This window comes from Chroicocephalus ridibundus, chromosome Z (assembly GCF_963924245.1).
Source record: "Chroicocephalus ridibundus chromosome Z, bChrRid1.1, whole genome shotgun sequence".
NCBI lineage: Eukaryota > Metazoa > Chordata > Aves > Charadriiformes > Laridae > Chroicocephalus > Chroicocephalus ridibundus.
In genome coordinates this window covers 61,289,805-61,310,514 of record NC_086316.1, presented here as the reverse complement: position 1 = coordinate 61,310,514, position 20,710 = coordinate 61,289,805, and the positions used below count along the sequence as shown (strand labels likewise).

The following is a 20,710-nucleotide window of genomic DNA, read 5'->3' as shown; positions in this document are numbered from 1 at the left end:
GGAGCGCCCTGGCACTGCCCGGGGCTGCCCCGCGCCCTCCCGCCACCGCCCCCGCTTGGCTCGAGGTCGCGAGGCGCCGGTTACTCCCCCGGGCTGCCCCCCTCAACCAAGGGGCGGGCCGGCGACCTCCTCCGTGAGGGCTGGCCTCGGCGGGGGCAGCCAGGGGACGGGACGGGACGCCGTCGGGAGAGGCGCGGAGCCAGCGCTCTCCATCCCGGCTGCCGGCGCGATGAGCGGGGTGCTGCGAGGAGCCCTGCGGCGGCTGACGGTCCCCCGCCGCGGCGGCCGGCCCGAACCCCTCGCCGCGGCCGCCCTGCGGGCCCTCAGCGGCGCGGCGGGCGCGCAGGGGCGGTGAGTGAGGGCCGGGCCGGGGCGGGGTGGGGGACGCGGGCGGAGGAGCCGTTGACGGTCGCGGCTGTGAGCCCCTGGCCTACGCGCCGGGCGGGGGCGGTGAGGGGAAGGTGGTGAGGGGAATGGGGCTCCTGCTGCCGGCCGCCGAGGGGCGGGCAGGGGGTGCATCTCCCCCCGGCGCCCCGCACGTCCGCGGCCCAGCCCAGCGTGAGTGTGCGGGGATCCCTGCCGTTGTGTACGGGGCCGTATCGGCGAGCTGAAATGGAGCTGTTTCAACCGGCGGGAGTGAATGCCGGGGTGAAGCGTGTAGTTAGCCCGGAAGGTAACCCCGCGGCTCTCACCCGGCTCCTGCATTTGGAAGAAAAGGTTTGAAAAGAGCTGACAGGTGAGGAATGCCAAACTCATGGCATTAAAGAGGCACGAGAAAAGCCCCTGCGCTTCACCTTGATTACCACGTGCCTCAAAATTCAGTAGAGGAGCTGGTGTCAGTGTCTCACATCTGGCTGTTTAACAGTGTATGGTTAACTTGCAAAAATTAATATGTAATCTCAAAAAAGAGCACGTGCAAGTGTGTGGTGCACCATAGAAAACCTGTGGTGTCCAGTGATCCCATTTATTTTGCTTTTCATTCATTGCCGCACAGCAAATAAGCATGGTGCATATTCCTCCTGTATTTGCATTTAAAATGTTGTATTATTTTATGAGACCTCCATTTGTAATACATACAACTAATAGCTTTGATTTCTGAGTGGAGGATGGGTGGAAGACTAGTTACACATTAGAAAGCCTTTTGCCAGAGAAGCTGCAAAAGGAAATGTACAAGGACCGGGGGGAGATAAAATTGAGTGTTGATTAACTGTCCTGAAAGGAGAGAGCACCGTGATTTCACAGTAGTCTGTGCTGCTACTGTATTAAGAGGCCCTGCCTTGTCTCACATCCAAAAAAATGGCCTTTTTAAAATTGGGATACATCTGCTGATCTGGCTTGCCGCTTGGCTGTCTGTGGATGGGGCAGTAGAGAGGAGGATGAGATGAGATGGAGGGGAATGGGGCTGCCTGTGGCAGCAGTTCTGGTTTATGCTGGATTAAAGTGCTTGTGGAAATGCAGCATGGTGTAGTAGCAGGTGTGTGCCATTGACAAAAACCTGTTTCTGCAATGTTTTGACTTCATCAAAGTAGAACATGTCAAAATAGACAGAACATGAAAATAAGTACTAAGTTTCATTGTTCATGAACACATACACTGATGTAGTCTGCTGACATTGGCTTTAGAAATTTATTAAGGGGTCTTACTAAGTAGGCATTTTTTAAAGACGCTCCCTTTGTGATGCCTATACCTTAGCACTTCCGAAAACTCTGGTTTTGACACTGTCACTTTGGGGGTGCAGTTTCTTATTGAGAAATAGGATCTACATATAAGGATATATTGGACAAATAGCAAAGATTTAAAGTTGTGAGTGGAAGCAAACTTGCTTTGGTTTTGGTGTTACTACGGTGTATGTATATGACCCTTTTAGACCATTTACTTTAAAAGAAGATAATAGTGAACAGGTTAGGTGTCTGTAAACTCCAAGCAAGCACAAAGTTATATTATGATTGGAGCAGTAAACAAAAGACATGGACAAAAGTGCAATTGTCTCTTTGTAACTGTCTGTAATTTGTTGTGGCTTTTTTTCCCCCCAGGAAAGAAACCTCATCTCCTTCCTTGGGGAAGGACAGAGCAGACACAGTGATCATTGGAGGTGGTTGTGTTGGTGTGAGTCTAGCCTACCACTTGGCTAAGGCTGGCTTGAAGGATGTTGTTCTGCTAGAAAAATCTGAGCTCACTGCAGGATCTACTTGGCATGCAGTAAGAAATATTTTGTTAATCTCTCAGATTAACAGCCGTTTGTGTATCTAATGGTGAAGGGAGTTTCATTACCTTTCTATTCCCTGGCCTTCCAGAGATTAACTATCTTGGTTATTTTATACACACAAACTTTAACACTGAGCTCTTTATAGATTGGCTGTATGAGTTTTAAAAAGTTAGTTCAGCTATCCATAGTACACTTTTCTCATTTGTAAAAATTGGGACAAATACTGTATTTTGAAATTACTGGAAGCTAACATTATTATTACACATTTTTGGCAGTTAACCGGGTTTAGACTTTAAACTTTATTTTAACTTGGGCCTTCTAAGGCAATCTGATTTATACTTCAGACTTTATAACTGGAAGTGGTTGCACTGGCATGCATAAACCAGAAATGTGAAATTTGGCATTATTGTATGTGTAATTATTTTTTGTATATGTGCCATCCTGAAAAAGAGGATTAGAGACATGAGCTTTCTTGCCTGCCACCGCTGATATTACACAAAATCTCGGAGGAGCATTCATCAACTGTACACTGTGGGGTTTTTTAAGGCTGAGTGTTTGTCTGTACTCTAAGGAAAAGAACTAAAAAGACATACATGTAATAATGACAGGGTGGGAACACGTCCTTTAATAATGTTAATCACATGGACGTACTTGTGCACAGCATGAATGTATGTAATTACATATTTTCTATGTCAGTGTCTGGAATAGGCAGTGTAACGAAATGAAATAAAGCTTGCCACAATAACAGATGCTTTTTCCATTCATTTCCAGCTACGCTTAACTGAAAATGGGAGAAAGTTATCCCTGCGTGTAGCAATACAAAAGAGTAAAAACCCAACAGGTTGCTGTCTCTAGAACTACTTTGTTAATACAATAGAGCTTTATGCAATACTTGTAAGTATAGTATCTGAGTGCCTTTCAAGAACAAATTAAGGAGGATGACTCGGATAATATTTGATTTGTATTCTCATACTTCTCCCAGGGAGGAAGTCTGAAGTTTGAAATGCTTCATCTTAGTGCAGATGTTTTGTGTGTTTTGGGGCCTTATGAGAGAAAATAGTAAGAAAGGAAATTTAAAAAAAAATCACTGCGTGAAACACGTAAATAGGTTTATACTTCATTTTACTTGCTTTTCAACAAATAAAGCAAAAGAAAACACATCATATAGAGATAGGAAAAACAAAATTCAGTATTTACATCTTAGACAGAGTCATACCACAGCTGATGTAGTTCGGTGAACAGAGCAACACCATGCAAAGCGTCAGATCATGCATCTTGTGTATTGAATCATAACTATGAAATGCTCAGAGAAATACTTGGAGTTAAGTATATGAGTGAGGCACCGACTGAATTCTATTTACCCACTGGCATATACAGAACAATATCTGCGTAAGGAAAATTAAAATCCCCTCATTGAATAAGGAACCAAAATCATGAATGGGGGTTGTTACTAAATGTTTTCTTTATTCTTCTTGTTATACTTGCTCACTTTAGCTTATTGCTCGTAACTATGTAAAAGCAACCTCTCCTTCCATATTTTTGCACTTACTTCTTAGTGAATGCCACAGTGGAGCACTCGGCGAGGAGCTCTGTTTCAAAGGTAGGGAGGGACCTGGAGCGCTGAGAGGGCTGCCTTGTGGCACCTGTTGCAACAGAGTTTGATGCGATTAACACAGCAAAACACCTAGTTATGGGAGAAGTTAAAATGGACAACTAGTAGGTAAACTATATGGTATACTGTCTCTTTTCATTGAACTCAGTATTGGAGTGCTCTGTCTGAAGATGAAAAAGTTGATCTTAGGTCTGGTTCAGGTGATGAGAAAGATCAAAACTGTGACTGAGATTTCTTTGCTATACTAGATAGTGTGCATTCATCAGTGGCTTCCTCACTGTGATACAATACTAGATACAGATAAAAATTACACATATAATTAGCACATGGAAATGGCATGTAGTATACTGCCTGCAGCATGTAGTATACTGCCTGCAGCCACAAATGTTGAAAGCCTGGTTCAGATGTTGCTGTACCATAGCACGTTTACCCTCTTTCACAGTCCAGTAAGTCCTGCCAGAGTTCAGGATCGTGTTTCATATAAATTGTATTCCTGCTAATGTTGCTGCCAAAACTTTCTTCCACTTCTCAGATCTGAGATAAATTTCATGTGTGTTATTAAAACAGCACAGAAAGTGTGCACATTTTTATATTATAAGTAATAAGAAGATATAAATAACAGAGCAAGTGCTGCTCATTTTTATACCTATCTAACAGTGACAAAGTGGTAGTTATATGTGTGTAAATTAGGTCAAGTCTTAGGCTTCAAGAACTCTTGAAGTTGTACTGTTCTTCAGGTCAGATCATTTGCAGTCTCACTGAAGGGACTGAACCCTAGGGACTGAACAAGGCATATAAACTCACTCAGCAAATAGATTTTTTGTGTTGTTACTTTTTAAAAGGTGTTTTCTAAGAAAATGCTTAACATATCATTCTGTCATGTGATCCTTTTTCTTGCAACATGCAACTGATCGTGCTGCTGACAGTTAATAAAGCACAGCCAAGACAAACAAAAACTTGTTACAACTTGGTCAAACTTGCAAAAAGAGAGAATATAGGGCATAACACTCTTAATACCATTTTCCTTCAGAATGGTAATTTAGTAATGGCATTAGTATAAAATCTAAAACAGATTGGAATAGAACAAAACTGGAGCATAAACATTTTAACATATAAAAATTTCACCTATAAAAATGCTTTAAAATCTCTGTGTCAATTCTCATAGCAACGTGGCCATTCTTAAAATTATTTTCCCAGATTATGTTCACCTACAATAACAAAATCTCTGGCCTATAAAAATAGAGCAAAACCTAGAGCAAATCTCCTTCAAATACAAGAATCGTTCACCGTGAAACTCAGGAAGACAAGTAGACACATGGGGAGGCCAGCTGGGCCAGACAGGGAGCTCTTGACTCGCTTCTGGAGCAAAAACGCTGTATACAGGAGGTCGAAGCAGAAAAAGGCTACAAAGGGGCAATTTAGAAAAATTGCCTGGGCATATGAAAGGGATGTTTGGAAAGCCAAAGCTCAACTAGAGTTAAGACTTGTAAGGAACATTAAAGGCAAAAAGAAGAGCTTCTACTGCTGCATTAGTAAAAGGCTGAACAAGGAAAACGCAGGACTGTTGCTGAATGAGGTGGGTAATTTAGTCATGATGTGTACTAATAATGCTGAAGTACTCAATGCCACCTTTGCCTGACTTTTCACTGACAACGTTTCTCAGGCCTTTGAGCAGGGTTCAAGAAGAGAAACTACCAGCAGTGGATGAGTATCAAGACAGGGATTACCGGGAGAACTTGATTTATGCACATACATTGGAATAGACGGGCTGCATCCAAGAATGCTGCTGATGGCATTGCAAGGCCACAGATATATCACCTTTGAAAGACTGGGGAGATTGGTGAAGGTGTCCAACATTTGGAGAAGGGTATATATAGGCATCTTTAGAAAAAGCCAAAGGGATGAGCAGAGGACCTAAAGGCCAGCTAGCCATACTTTTGTTCTTGGGAGATCATGTAGTGAGTCTCAGATCTGGGCCCATAAAGGAGAAAAAAGGTGATTGGAAGCAGTCAGCGTAGATTTGCCTAGTGTAAATCATGCCTGATCAACCTGATTGCTTTCTGTGATAAAACGAATGAATTTGTAGACGATGGGAGAGCAGCTGATGTCACTTGTTTAGGTTTTAGCAAGACTTTAGACACTGTCTCCCATAATATTCATGTATTCAACTGAAGTTGTTACAATCTGTATGGCTGGACCACTAGATAGTTAAAGGACTGTTCAGATGGTTGGGCTCAGAGTGTAGTGGTTAATGTGTCACACTCTACCCAAAGCCTGGAAATAAGTAGAGTGTCACAGTGGTCTGTCCTGGGACCCATCCTGTCTAATATCTTTATCAATGATCTGGAGTATGTGATGACTTATATGCTCATCAAATTTGCAGTTGAAACCAAACTGGGAGGACCAGTTAATGTGCTCAAGGGCAGGGCTGCCATGCTGAGGGACCTAGATGGGATGGAAGGACAGGAACTTTATGAAATTTAATACGGACAAATGCAAAGTTCTGTACTTGGCCAGGGAAGTAGCGTAGTCTCTGACCTTGGAGATTTTCAAGACGAGGTTGGAGAAAATCTTGAGCAACCTGGTCTCATCCCATAGCTGACCCTGCTTTGAGTGTGAGGTTGAATAGAGACCTGGAGAGGTCCCATTCAATCTGTTTGTTTTATTCTCATTGTTTTATGAATCTATGATCTTAATTTTTAGGTAGTCCAGTCATGTTATAGGTGTCTCCCAGCTGCAGTCCTGGAATCAGAAACATTCGTTATCTGAAGCCAAAAGGCATCAAATGTGTTCAAAATTCTTTTCTTCACTTAAAAATGTCAGAGACAGAAGTTCTGATTTAATTCCTGCAATTAAATGCTCTTGAGCGCGTATGGTTTTATAGCTAACTTGCAAGTGATTTGTGGTTCATTTGGTTCAAAATTACTTTACTAACTAACAGTGACCACTAAAATGGAATTTCCTTACATCTGGAAAATATATTACTACATTTGGAAAAATAACAGAAGACCAGAAAATGTTTACATACATAAAAGAAGACAGTAAAAACAATATGAGATGACAAAATTTGCATGTAAAAGTAAATTAATTACTCATAGGTTATTGTACATTGCTAAGAAATGTAAGCCTTTCAGTCCCTAATTTATTTCTTTATTCTATACACACAGAAAAAAGTCCCTTAGGACTTATTTTTTAATAAACAAACAAGTTTTAATTACAAATTCTGCAGTGAAACAGCCCTGGGTTTTAGTCTGAGGCAATTAAAATAAATGTGTTCATAACAACATAAAAGCACATGTATCAAATGAGATAAAAAATGCATTTAGTCAAATATCCAGTCTCCAACAGTGTCCAGTATGATGATGATCCAATATGATAATAAGAAAAGGACAAGCAATATTTTTCCAGACTATTAATTTAGCCCAGGAACTTTCTGAATCTATTAAAACATGCCTGCTTTGCACTTAATGTGGCCCTTAGTAGATTTATCTCCCTCCTACAGATTTTGTGTGATCACTTTTTAAACTCAGATTGTTGAGGTAATGAACAATACCAAATATACTTAGCAAACTAGAGCCAAATTTATTAAAAAGATACAGGCACAACTCAGAAATATAATAATGGTAAATGATTCATTTTGCACTTTTTACCATTGGTTTGTTTTTGCATTTCAGTCATGTGATACACTACAATATCATATATAAAGTTTAAGATATCAGAAAATAAAATCCTCACAAAGAAAGGTAGGAAAAACTTTTAACACTGTGCCTAGTATAAAGACATGCAACCATTAATGCCAGACAGTTATCATACTCTTGCTCTGAAGGTACTGAGTACCTGTCATCTCAGGCAGTGAGTATGATTTATGTTTTTGACAGAAGTGGCATCTGAGTGTAGGCCATTTGCTAAGAGCAATTTGAAGCTAATTGTTTCTGAAGAAAACCGGTCTTCAGTGTGAACTTGCACGAAGTAAGATGGGTCAGAAGGGGCCATAGTTGAAAAAATTAGGATGTATGATCTAATTCACGCAGTATATGTTGATATTAATTGTAGAGAAGTGTAACGTTTAATAGGTTCTTCGGGTAATTAAATTAGTGTGAATTAAAATATATCTTTAAAGACCACTAAATCTTGCTTTTGTTACTCATATGTATACAGTTATTCCACTAGCTTTAAAAGTTAAAGCCTTAAAATATGTAGCACAGAACAGAGTTGACAAGTTAAAATCAAGAGTAGTTAATGTATATGCATACTAAGCAACTTAGAAGGAAACTATCAAAACTCTACTCTATGTGTTACTTTTCATTTTTATATTTCCGGCTTTTTTTTTTTACTCAGAATGGCGGAGAAGTCAAAGGTGGACTCTGGTGTTTAGCTCCCTTAATTAAAGCAACTTTAATCTACGAATAAGCTCTATTTTAGTTAGCAAAATGTGCACTATATATATAAAGTATTTAAATCAGTGTAGTTGCTTATCTTGAAAACCTAAGGTAATTTTGTGTTTCTGTTGTCTCACTTGGAAGAAGGGTTTTAGTGAGATGTCAAATTCGGGAGATACAAAGACATATGCTAAACTTCAGTAACACTTTAATTCTGCTCTTTTGAAGAGCAGAATTAATGTCTGTGTTATGAATGTCATTAGATTGATGCAACTGTCTCTGTTGTAGGCAGGCAAACAGTTTCTATAAATATAGAAGAGGCTGTAGTAACTTCTTGATTTTACCTTTGCATGAACTGAAATGGGCTTGACAGCTTTCTAAAGTCAGACCTGGTAAAATAATGTGCAAAATACATGTAGTAATTTCTTAACCTACTTCTGAAATGCAGCAATTGCTTTTTAACTGACATATGAGACAATTGTTGAGAATAGAAGAATTTTGACTTCCACCACCCTGCTGTTCACACCCCAGGGAAGTAGTAACTCTTGTTAGATCTGGTCTTTGTGAAGGTTTGGTTTCTCTCCCATGTCCATTTGCAAGAAGGAAAAGATCCTACTACAGGATATTTAATCAGTTGATTTAGTTGATCAGTAATGGAGTTGTGTGTCTCTTCCAAACAATTTGGAACAGGCAACTGAATAATTTAAGAAAGAAAGGAAACCATAGGAGAGAACAACTGCAACAGTATCATTGGTTGACAAATTTGATGAGAAAAGACAGGTGGAAAACACATGTGTAAGAATGCCATAAGTAGGGAAAGGATTTTATTTTTAATTATGTAGCAGTTGTCTCTATCCATGTGTTGCTTCTCTTTACAGTATCTTGACAGTTCCTTTCTGAATGACAGTTGGAAGAAGGGAAAGAAAACACCGTATTTCTAATCATATCTCTATGTTGTTCCTATTTCTTATTTGAGGCTGGTTTAACTACTTATTTTCATCCTGGAATAAACCTGAAGAAAATCCATTATTACAGCATCAAACTTTATGAAAAACTGGAAGAAGAGACTGGACAGGTAATCTCCTTAATATTTTAAGTATTAATTCAGATCAACACTAACCTTACTAATAGTCTTACAAAAAAAGTTTGTAGTTGACAAGTTGTATATGTGTGTGTTATGACTATCATAAGGCTCCCTTTTTATTGAAATATATGCCTGCATATCTATGCTATAGTCTGGTGCTTAGTCACTAAATATTTCAGATGGTTTCCCAGATCCCTCTAAAGTTTAAGAAAATGGTTTTCATAAAACATCTCAGACACTCAGGAGACTCTACAACTTTAGCTTTGTATAGGAGCTAAAATAGCATCAAGGACCTGGAATGAACGGATTGATTATGATACATTCCTGCTTTAAACATGTCCCCTTAAAAATTCATCTGATATGATGCTCTCTCTACTTGAGAAGATTGCTGCAATTCTTCTCATCCCTTTCAGAGATGTGTTTTTATTTAGTGACCTAAGGAATGGGTATGCAGAGAAACACAGGAGTCATCTTTTTTATCTGGCACCACTCAGCCATACAGATTTCATTTACTAAACTCATGCTTGCTTCAGACTGCAGCGAGAATTGCATGATCCTCACTGTACTCATCTACAAACTTGATAATTGTAATAAAATGATTTTTTCTTCTTTTTACTGCTCAGATAGATAAGATACTACAGCAGATTATCACTGTGAGTTCCACTAAAAGACTTATTCAGTCATATTAATGTCCTGTGAGGGAACATAGAAAAGGTGAAGTAAATAGTGTATACCAGAAAGTGAGCATTCGGTGTCCAGCTATATAAGGATTTCTACTTTATTAAAAAGACAAAAAAAAGGCAGGTTGTTATTCATTGGGTCAGTAAAGGTCATTTAAATTTATTCTTCTCAATAGAAAATTATGCAGGGGATAGACTTTAATATAAACTTTTATATCTTTATTTTTGAGATACATCTGATTCTATTTTTCAAAGTGTATGAGTGCATAAATTCAAATTATAATCAAATTTAAAAAATAATTGTATCACGACATTCAATAAAAGCTTTTTACAGTTGTTTTGAAGATAGTACTTATTAATCTAGGAAGTTAATTTTATATCTTTTCTGAAGATTTTATTTTCTCTAGGAACTTACATGTGAGTTATATTTCTTCAAGGGCACCTAACTTACTTGAATCTCTTTTCAGTGGTGTCAATGGCAAAATTCCTGTAGACTCCCCATAGCATAGCAACATGCATTTATGGAGATAAGTAAAGGTTCTTTCAGTAATTCACTTCTGCTCTTTGTTTTAGGCTGTGGGGTTTCATCAGCCTGGCAGCATCAGAATTGCTTCAACCCCTACCAGGGTGGATGAATTCAAATACCAAATGACTCGCACTGGTTGGCACTCAACAGAGCAGTACCTAATCACGCCTGAGAAAGTACAAGAGTTATTTCCCTTATTAAACATGGATACGGTAAAGAACCTAATTTTATGAAAAAAAACCTTCAATTGAAATTAAATATTGGTCTATCAGTTATGTAGACATAAGATGTGTTTCCTTTATATAAATTGTACAAGAAATTTTTGGTTTTCAGTGAAAAAAAGATGCATTGTAAACTAACATCAGACTGACATGCATTTTAGTGCATACTGTATGTCAGTGTGCATACTATTATAATATCTATAATATTATAATATTAAAGCATTACAGCCTTTGATTGCATTGGAGAACTGAGCAGCTTTACTTCCTTAGACCATTATTACGTTGGATAGTTGTACCCTGTTATTATGATATGTTTTGAAAATTTGTTTTGATTTGACTCCTCATGGTTTACTGCATTCAAGAAATAAAGTGTTTTTTAGAAAATTAGTTAATTTTGATAAATTTTAATTTCTTTCATTTTGTGGGATTTTACCTCCATGTAGGTTTTAGCTGGCCTGTATAACCCTGGAGATGGTCATATTGATCCCTATTCTCTCACTATGGCCTTGGCTGCAGGAGCCAGAAAATATGGTGCCCAATTAAATTACCCTGTCCAAGTGACTAATCTGAAATCCCGATCAGATGGGACATGGGACGTTGAAACTCCACTCGGAATAATTCAAGCAAAGAGAATTGTGAATACTGCAGGTAGGATTTAACATAAGCATTTGAATACTCTTCAGGTTTACAAACTAGCTGACATGGAGCATCTGTGATGAATTGTATGGATTACAAGAATAATTACTATATGTTTTTGAACATTCCGTTGGTTTGTGGTAAAATGTAATTTGCAGATATTACTTACAATATTGTGGAAATTTAGCTCTCATGTTAATTGTCCTTGACTAGGCATTAAAAATATTTATTTCTGCTTATTCTCCAGCAGTTACTAGTCAGACTGTCTTGAAAGATTTTAGTAGCAGAAGTGACCTTTACTGGTCTACAGTAAGTTGTGTAGAAGAGAGGCTACTGTCTATGCATATGGTTCTCTAAAATCTTATGAAAGCTACTTAGGAAGGGAGACGGGACATACAAATGAAGTAGAAATGTCTTTGCTGTTTTTTCAAAGAGACTGAGGATTTGCAGCAGGTAAGATAACCCTGCCTGTTTCAGTATTATCTTTCTCTAAGATTTAGCTCTACCCACATATCCTTGAAAGAGAAGATTTTTGTTGCCCTTTGAGTAGTATTTTAAACATGCACTTGGCTTAACAATACATTTTTTCATGTAATAAAAATTTCCTAACTCAAAGGACCTTGTATTTACATATGCAATTTTTATTTTTCATTGTGTTAAAGAAGCCAAACTGATGTTTCTACTTCAAAGAGCTTTTGGGCAAGAGTCCTTTGGATTTGTCTTTGTTTTCCTAAATGAGTTGATAGGTCTAAAAACCTGTATTCAATCTAAACTTCACTTATTTTTATGCTGCTTTATACAAGTTATAGAAAAATACATTATTGGTGAAACTGTTGGCACCTCCTACGTGAAGCGTGCCTTCTGCTTCCTAGTAGAAGAATTTCTGTTTTCAGTTCTTTGAAAACATGCTGAATATTTACCATTCGTATGAAATTTTTGCAGACTTTGTCTGTCTCAAACTGAATTATATCTGCATTTTTAGGGCACGAGTCTTTCATACATCCCACCGGTGAATAATGAGGCTTGAGTAGGAAGCTATGGTGGCTCAAGAGGACTTTTTTTTCTTGTTCAGATGGGACAAGTGAACTGAGAGCAAGGATATGTCCTTATAATTTCTTTCTACATCTGGGCAGTGGAAAAGAAAAAAGCATCTATTTCTACTGCAAAGCAGATAAAATGAAGTTGAGTGACACAGGGACTCTTGTTGATGGGCAGAATAACAATGGCTGACAATTGGAATTATGAGTGAGTTGGACTGGAAGGGGAATAGTCTGTGAGAGTGAAATGCTTGGGAAAGGTTCCTGGAGGTGGTTGGGAGCACTGTCAGCAAGTGGAACATTTAAGTGCTTGAGGAGTTGCTGAATAAGGAAGCTCAAACCAGAAGGGGTTGACACCACTTGGGGATGACACCACAGAGAGAGATCGTGAAAATGAATCTGAAGTGTTGAAAAGGGATCTGAAGTGAACTGGAGCTGGAGCTTTTTGGACAAAAAGATCAGAAAGAATACTTGATGAATGGTTGCGTGTGAAACTGATACTGGAAAACTGAGGCTGCCTGAGCTGTCTGAGCATGAAAGACTGGTGGAATAGTGAGGGGGAGGTAGACATGTGTAGATTGGAAGGAAGAGAAGACAAGTGGGACAGGATTTGACAAACAAGGGAGACTGGCTTGCACACGGAGACAAAAGAGTTGAAGAAGGATGTAAGGACTGAAGTAAGAAGAGCAGAGTTTGAGACAGTGGAAAAGAAGAGCAAGTACGGTACATGCAGGAACGGGGAAGAGAGAAGACTGGGATAGAGAGAAATTTGGAGGTAGTGGGATAAAAGGGCCAGCTTCTGAGAGGATGACCCTTTACTGGGTGACGTGTGTTAGATCATTCCAGGCTTTCAGGAGAGGCTAACTGGGGAACCCATTGAAAAGTTTGCTTTCTCATCATGTGCCTCCCATACATGGGCAATTGCTATAAGCCTCGCTAAAATAGCAGGGATCTGAAAAAGTTCACCTTGAGGTTCTAAGCATGCTCATGAGTGACAAATAATGACATTTTGGAGAGAAAGAGGGCTAGAAGAGTTCAGTGTGCTTTTTAGAAAGCAAACAACCACACAAACAGGGAAACCAAATTAAAAGAGTTTTACTTAGACAGCAAAGTCAAGCACTTAGAAGATAAGAGGCATCAATATTTGATTGCCTTTGGACTGTCAGTTCATGGCTTTCAGGCATGAATTATGGGTCAGCACTCAGTTACAAAATCACAAGCTCTCAGTTACTAACAGGATCCTTATGTCATTTGTTACACAGTATGGATATATTTGTCTGGGAGTGATCCAGGATTATGGAATGGAAAGGCAGCTATTTTGGCAATCAGAGTTCTTGTTTAGGCCACGAGCTTGTAGGGGCTCATTATTCCTAACTATTGGCTCTGCATCATATGGATGAAGTATCACAGATGTAGTAATTTCCTTATATTTTTGTAGTGTGCGTATTTTTCTTTGACTTATGTATCAAGTTGACATTAGGCAGAGTTTTCTAGTAAATGCTTTTCAAAGTTTATTTGCAAAAATTAGAGTGCACCCTTGTGAAATTTACATGTCTTTTTTTATTATGTAATAAGTTATTAAACCAACAACATATTTGGTTAATTCTCTTGTGTAGTTAGCTTTTCAGACAAAATGAACATTTGAAGCACATATTGCTTAACATTCTGGCTAAGGATGTGAAATCAATACTGTATAACACACATCTCTTATAAATGTTCTCTCAGCTAACATTCATTCTTCTTCTCAGCCTTGCCTCATTCCACTACAGATCATGACTGGTATAATTCAGAGCTTGTATTTTAGGCTCATGTTGCAATATGAGGAGAGAAAAACATATCAGAACGCTCTCTACATTCTTTGTCCCCCCTCACTCCCCAACTGACATCTGCTGTGGAACTGGAACAAACTAGTTTCAACCAATCTTTAGCTGTTCCTTATGTGAGATTTCCATTTAGGAAGAAAGCAGATGCCTAATAAATAATCCCTGACATGAACTAACTGGTACTGAGCCTGCTGAAGTGATTTGCATCCTATTTATAATGGAATGGTTGATTAAAGTCTGCAAAAATACTGAATTTAGTTTATATATACAGTATGTGTGTGTGTATATAAGCACACATTTGCAGACATGTACACACCATATATACAACCATTTATATATACGTAGTGAGGAAAGATTTTCTTTTTTAAAATCAAGATAGTCAGATTACATAGTTCAGCAGATATGCTAAGTAATACCACCACTAAATATTTCAGCATCAGATGTTTGCAGTCTCTACAATTTAATCTTCACAAATGTCCTGGAGATATAATTTATGCCTTCATTTATCTCTACTATGTGTGATAGAACTTGACATCTGCTTCCAATTAGAATTTGTTTCAGAGACCTTTTGCCATTTTTGTGTTTGCAATAGCTTTTGCACATTGTTCAAAACCCTTAAACAGAGAAACTGTAATATTTTTCATTTAGTAAACGTCAGCTGTTGTTATTCTAAGCAATTAAATAAGCACTTATCATAAGTATGATTTTTTTTAGAAATAAAAAATTTAAGATTTGAGTTTGAGCAAACCTAAACTATTTGCCTTTAATTCAAAAGCAATTTAAAGTCAGCTGTGTTTGTAATGTACTTCTGCAAACTTAATGGCTAAGAAATTTAATATCATTTTGAAAGAAACAAAGTTAAGTTTCAAAGACCTAAAATTAAGTCTACCATTTTTATTTTCTTTGAGGAGCTTCGATGTGCTTGCTGTCTATATTTTCCCACTGATTCTGTTTTAATGAGTAAGCAAAATAGTGAATTTATTAGAAGCGCATTTGCAGAGCATTATTTCTTTTTCAGATATCTCTTTAAGTGCAAACAATTTTGGCAGGAAAACAGTGCATAATACTAGAAATACAATTTTCTGCTACTTCACCTTTTCTTCTCCTCTGTTGATAATTACCTGACCTCACCTTAAAATAGTTTTCTTTGTAGGTGACATGGAAACGTCCAAATCAAAAAAGTTCCCTAAAGATTGTTAGCCTCCACTTAAATCCACATTTGTATTTGTCATGTGTAATGGAGCAAACCCTTGCATATGTACTAGAAATTCAACTTTATTAGAATTTTTTGTTGTTTTTTTTGTATAAGGGAGCATAAATCAGGCTTCAGTAGCCTTAAAGGATGATTTGGATCACTCACGGTGTGGCTATGGCGTGATCTTCCCTGAGCCAATTTAACTGACTTCGCAAGTGTTCTGTCAGTGTGTCCCCTCCGAGTGGTCAGGATGCCATTAAGAAGCAAAAGCCTTGCATATGGTAAATGCAGAACAACAGATAGTCGTTTTCAGTATTTACTGGGCAGGGTGATTTTAATTCAACAGATCTGTCATGGTCCTGGATTTCCAGCTCCCTTGCTTTACCTGGCTGTCAGCAATTGTCAAGTGAGTTACCACAGAAAACATTTTCCTCAGAAACTCTGCATTTTTAAAAACTGTGGGTGGTAGACCCTGTGGCTGGTTTGTAATATTAAGTAAGAGACCGACAGCCCTCCTGGCATGGGGGAATGGCACAAGGCCAGCCGAGCCCAACTCATCTTTCCTAATTGCCCTGGCTTTAGGCCATGCCCGAGACATGAGGATGTATTCCCAAGTTAATGTCAGCAAGCAGCACGGGCCGGCTGCTCCCTGCCAGAGAGGGAGCCGAGCGCGACAGCAAGGCTGGCAGGGCAGGGGACGAGCCAGCAAGGGCTCTGTCCTACAGGGCAGGACCAGGTCCAGCAGCGGGGGTCAGCCCACCGTTCAGATCTCCAGACAAGCTTGCAGGGATGAGGCACGAGGCAGACCCATGGTGACAACGCCAGGCTGAGGCCGAGCCAGGAGGTTGAGCCACAGGTCAGGAACAGGCCCGGTGACGGTAACCAGGGTCAGATACTGCCCAGTGATCAACAGGCGGGAGCATAGAGACGAGACTGGGCTGAGGTCAAGCTGGGAAGTAGCCCACGGATCAGGGTCTGGATCAATGAGGTCCATGGCCAGGCACAGGCATGGTTGTGACAGACCTGTGCTGTAAACAGGTACAGCTACAATCAATCCAGCTCAGACAGGTTCTGAAGGCTCTGAGCTGACCTGAAATGGGGCTTCTGGGCTCATGGGCAGGCATGTGGGTGAAAGTCTCAGGTGAGGCTGCTCAGGGTCATTAATGCCTCTTAGTGGCCTCAGGGCCCTGGGAGCTAAATTTTGACCAGATCTTGGAGAGTATGGAATTGAAGAGAGAGGTAGGAGCATTTGGGTTAGACAAGTAAGCAGCAACAAGGAAGAAAAGTTATATGTTAAGCTGGGCAACATGAGCGTTAAGTCCCAGGAGAAGTGGCAGCTCTGACAGGTAGCAAATCTTGCTGGAGATACTTTTTCATAAACAGTTTGGAATCAGGTGGTTACAAAGGAACCAGACTGACCCGTCTTCTTTCCCTGGGTGCCATATATCACATAGCCTTTTATTTGGAAGCCCTGCTACCTCTTCCTCCTCTTCCATTTTGCCTTCCCCCAACCCTCACTCCCAGACTCCTCTGAAACTCCTGCTTCATTGGATTTACCCCCTTCATTCCCACGTCTGAACCTGCGCTCCTTGATCAAAAGAGTCAGGAGAGTGGGGCTGAGGAATATTCCAAGCTTCTTAGAGCAGCTGACGTCCCAGTCAATTGTATCTGTCTGATTCCCAGGTCTGTATGTTCCAGCCTCACAGCAGATGTGAGCCATGATGCAGAGCCCAAACTAATAAGTTTGGCAGTTAAGTGGCATTCACTTCTTGACTTTTACACAGGTACCTCACTAAGTGATTGTGTCTTACCAACTTAACATTAACAGAGAAGAATTAGGTCTTCTTTAACTTATGCCTAGTGGTATACGTGAAGGACCTTGAACAGGCTTCAGGGGCAGGGAAATTGTTGCTTGCGTTTTCAGGTCACAGTCTGTACCAGAACTTGAAGCTGGGGAACTACTGGAGAGCACACTGACTACTGACTGATACAAACATCATAATGAATTGATTGCTATGTGAGAGACATATTAATATGAGTCACATGATGCATGTGAAAGAGGAGAGAAACTGAAATTCTCACGGTTAGCGGGCTGAAAGTACTGCCTTGCTGTATTGGGGTGTTAGGACTTGACTACTGTCGGGAAAGCATACTCTGTCATTTGGTTGATAGTAAGAGGCTAGGTTAACACCTGTGGTGTGAGCTAATGTATTCTGATTTTTAAGTGTCTCTGACTTTGCTAGGACTGCATTGCAGGCTTACTTTACTGAAGTAAACCAAGGTGTTTGTAGGACTGTTAATTGAATTATCTTCTGAACTTTTAGAAACCTAATTTATATTTTACCAATTATATTGTTTTAATATCTGTATACTAGGATAATATATAGTAGTATAATTAGGAACAAGGACATGGAATTATGGACAGAAAATTATGCTGGATAATATGAAAAATAATTTGAAAATTTAAAGTATGGAGAAAAATTACTTTGACACATTCCATAAAGCACAGTGCTTCCTGCAAATGTTTTACTGTTGTTTTCCATTCACTGAAATTAGTGCTTGAATATTTCTGTTTTGTTTTTTGTCTTCTCTAGGCTTCTGGGCCCGTGACATAGGCAAGATGATTGGTCTGCAGCACCCTCTCATACCTGTTCATCATCAATATGTTGTGACATCAACTATCCCTGAAGTGAAAGCCCTAAAAACAGAATTGCCTGTGATTCGTGACTTAGAAGGATCATACTATCTAAGGCAAGAAAGGGATGGTCTTTTATTTGGTCCATATGAAAGTGAGGAGAAGATGAAGCTGCAGGACTCATGGGTAACAAATGGAGTCCCACCAGGTAATGAAGACCGTTAAATCTTTAAACTTGATAAGCACTAGCACAGATTTTAATGTGTATAAATCCCAACCTGTTGTGCTGCTTTATGTGGTGGAAAATAGAAAATATTTGCAATGCATGATTGTAATGCAGAAACCTTTTTTCAAAGAATAGTTATAACTCTAATGACGAGACTGAATAGAAATAAAAATGTAACATTAAAAAGCCTATTGGAAATAGGCACAGAATACACATCTACAACATAGTCTTAGCCTACTCTCTGAACAGGCGCCTGTGTGTTGTAATTAGATACAACCACTGAATCTGTGTTATGTAGCATTTTGCAACTGAATAGGGATTTTTCTAAGCTACAGTTCTCTCCAGCATACTGACAGGGGCTCTGGAATTTTGCTCTTCCCCCAGAGATAACGTGATTGTCAAATTGGAACACAGGTATAGCAAAGGAATGTCTTAGACAAAATGCTGTGATCAGATGTAAGTGCAAGCAAGCTGTAGATTTGTATAGAAATTTTGTACAAAAAAATCCTTATGTCATATTGCTGCCTATTTAAAAAAAAAAAAAAAATTGGTGTGTTATATCTAGGCTCCAGCTTTCCATTCACTTCTAGACAGAAAGTTTTATTAAGTGAACAGTGTTTCTGTTTTAAAAAAACACAATGTGTTTTCTAAGGAGAACCAATCAGCATTGTTGGGTTTTGGGTTACGCTGACATAGCTTCCTGAGCATATTGTCTCCAGTAGTGTCAAGTCCCTCTACAGAGTGATGTTCAATAATGCTTAGGCCTCAGGCTGAAGGGTGAAATATACCCAGGAATTCACTAAACACCATGATAATCATAAGCTGACACAGACAGTATCTTTCTTCCCCTCCTCAAATTGCCGGCATAGTGAGAAAAATAAGTGGGTTGTATTAACATAGAAGGAAGTTTCTGTGTTTCTCCATTTCCTTTCTACTTCATTGTTGAATTTGCATGACCTTAGGGTTAAACAAATATGTATAAAGGACAGTATAACTGCAGTGACAATAAACTTGATCCTGCAGGTAACTAGGGATTTATGTACACCATTTTTCTCATGTAGGATGGCAAAGGCTTGAATGTACTTATTGATTAATTCCATGAACTTTTATACATGTAGATTGCATCACTGTATTTAAAATGTAAGTATTTTCGGTGTAATTAAGTATTTAATAAGAGTCATATATTTGTGCAGGTTTTGGAAAAGAACTATTTGAGTCTGATTTAGACAGAATAATGGAGCATATTGAGGCTGCTATGGAAATGGTACCCGTTCTGAAAAAAGCAGACATCGTGAACACAATTGCGGGTCCTATCACCTATTCTCCAGACATTCTTCCCATGGTGGGACCACATCAGGGTGTCAGAAATTACTGGGTAGCGATTGGTTTTGGGTGAGTAAATTCTTCGTGATAGCTTTTGTCTGTCATATTTTTAAAATGGCAGTCAGCTCAAGCTTGCACATTTTTATGGGTTTGGAGGTTGTTTTGCACATATTTTATTTAAAATGTAATTGGAAATAGTCTTAATTACCACTTCCTACATAATAGAAGCTCATCCTTCTCTCATGCTTCTTCTTCATAACTCTCACTATTTTTCCAGTTTCTTCCCTTCTTTTATTCTGGAGGCCAATATCTGTGACACTTTATGAAGCAGCAAGAAATGAATAGTACTTGCTACTGTGTGTGCAGCAAGTTAAAGCCATAAAAGTGCTGGAGTTTATAATACACTTTCCAGTTCATTTTATGTATTGCTTTGAATTACATGGTGTTCAACAGTTGTTTGGCATATGCAGAAACTGGTGTCACAGAAGTTGGACAAGAATGAGTGGTACAGGGAGAACTTTTAATAGGAAGTACTAACTTTTGGGTGAAGAGTTGAAGGCATACTAAGCAGAAGGCATTGCTGGCATACTGGGTGACTGCACTAGGGATACAAACACAGTAATGGTTCTGACTGTTGAAGGTTGAGCTGAAAAATTGTGTTGCTGGGTGTTGTAGGAAAGCAAATGAAGAGGGCAGTGTGACAACAGGAATCAGTGTTTTACTGGTGTCATTTTCCTACCCATTATATTTTCTTCGAATGGGATTTACGTCTTATATGCTCTGGCCCCACTAAAGTCAGTGCTAAAACTCTTCTGACTTCTCTTTAATTGTCTTAGTTTGACCATTGATTCAAGATGGATGAATACAATTCCAGGCACATGTTATTGAACACATTCTGTTTACACTGTTTTTCCAATTGCCTAACTTGCTGTTCAAAATCCAGCTCAGCTTTTTGCAGTTTTCTTCAGTCCAAACCAAACAAACCCTCAGATCATAAGATAAGGCAGTACCACTAACGTGCTTTCCAAGGCCCTCAAAATAAAAAGGTTAGGTACTTTTGCAATGATTCATTGTGAAAGGTATTCACCTTTGCTGCTTGGATTTAAAACAAAAAATATCGTTATCTT

General features: G+C 39.1%; 1 protein-coding gene across 1 annotated transcript in view; it reads left to right on the top strand.

The window, feature by feature from the left end:
• The first annotated feature begins 64 nt into the window (after positions 1-64).
• The window catches only part of DMGDH (dimethylglycine dehydrogenase), a 48,101-nt gene continuing 27,455 nt past the window's right edge, over positions 65-20,710 (top strand). Inside the window, exons 1-7 of the mRNA XM_063320464.1 lie at positions 65-351; positions 2,034-2,199; positions 9,174-9,272; positions 10,535-10,699; positions 11,152-11,356; positions 17,994-18,242; positions 19,454-19,652. Coding sequence (XP_063176534.1) covers positions 230-351; positions 2,034-2,199; positions 9,174-9,272; positions 10,535-10,699; positions 11,152-11,356; positions 17,994-18,242; positions 19,454-19,652 — 1,205 coding nt within the window. The 5' untranslated portion in view covers positions 65-229. The remainder of the gene's footprint in view (positions 352-2,033; positions 2,200-9,173; positions 9,273-10,534; positions 10,700-11,151; positions 11,357-17,993; positions 18,243-19,453; positions 19,653-20,710) is intronic.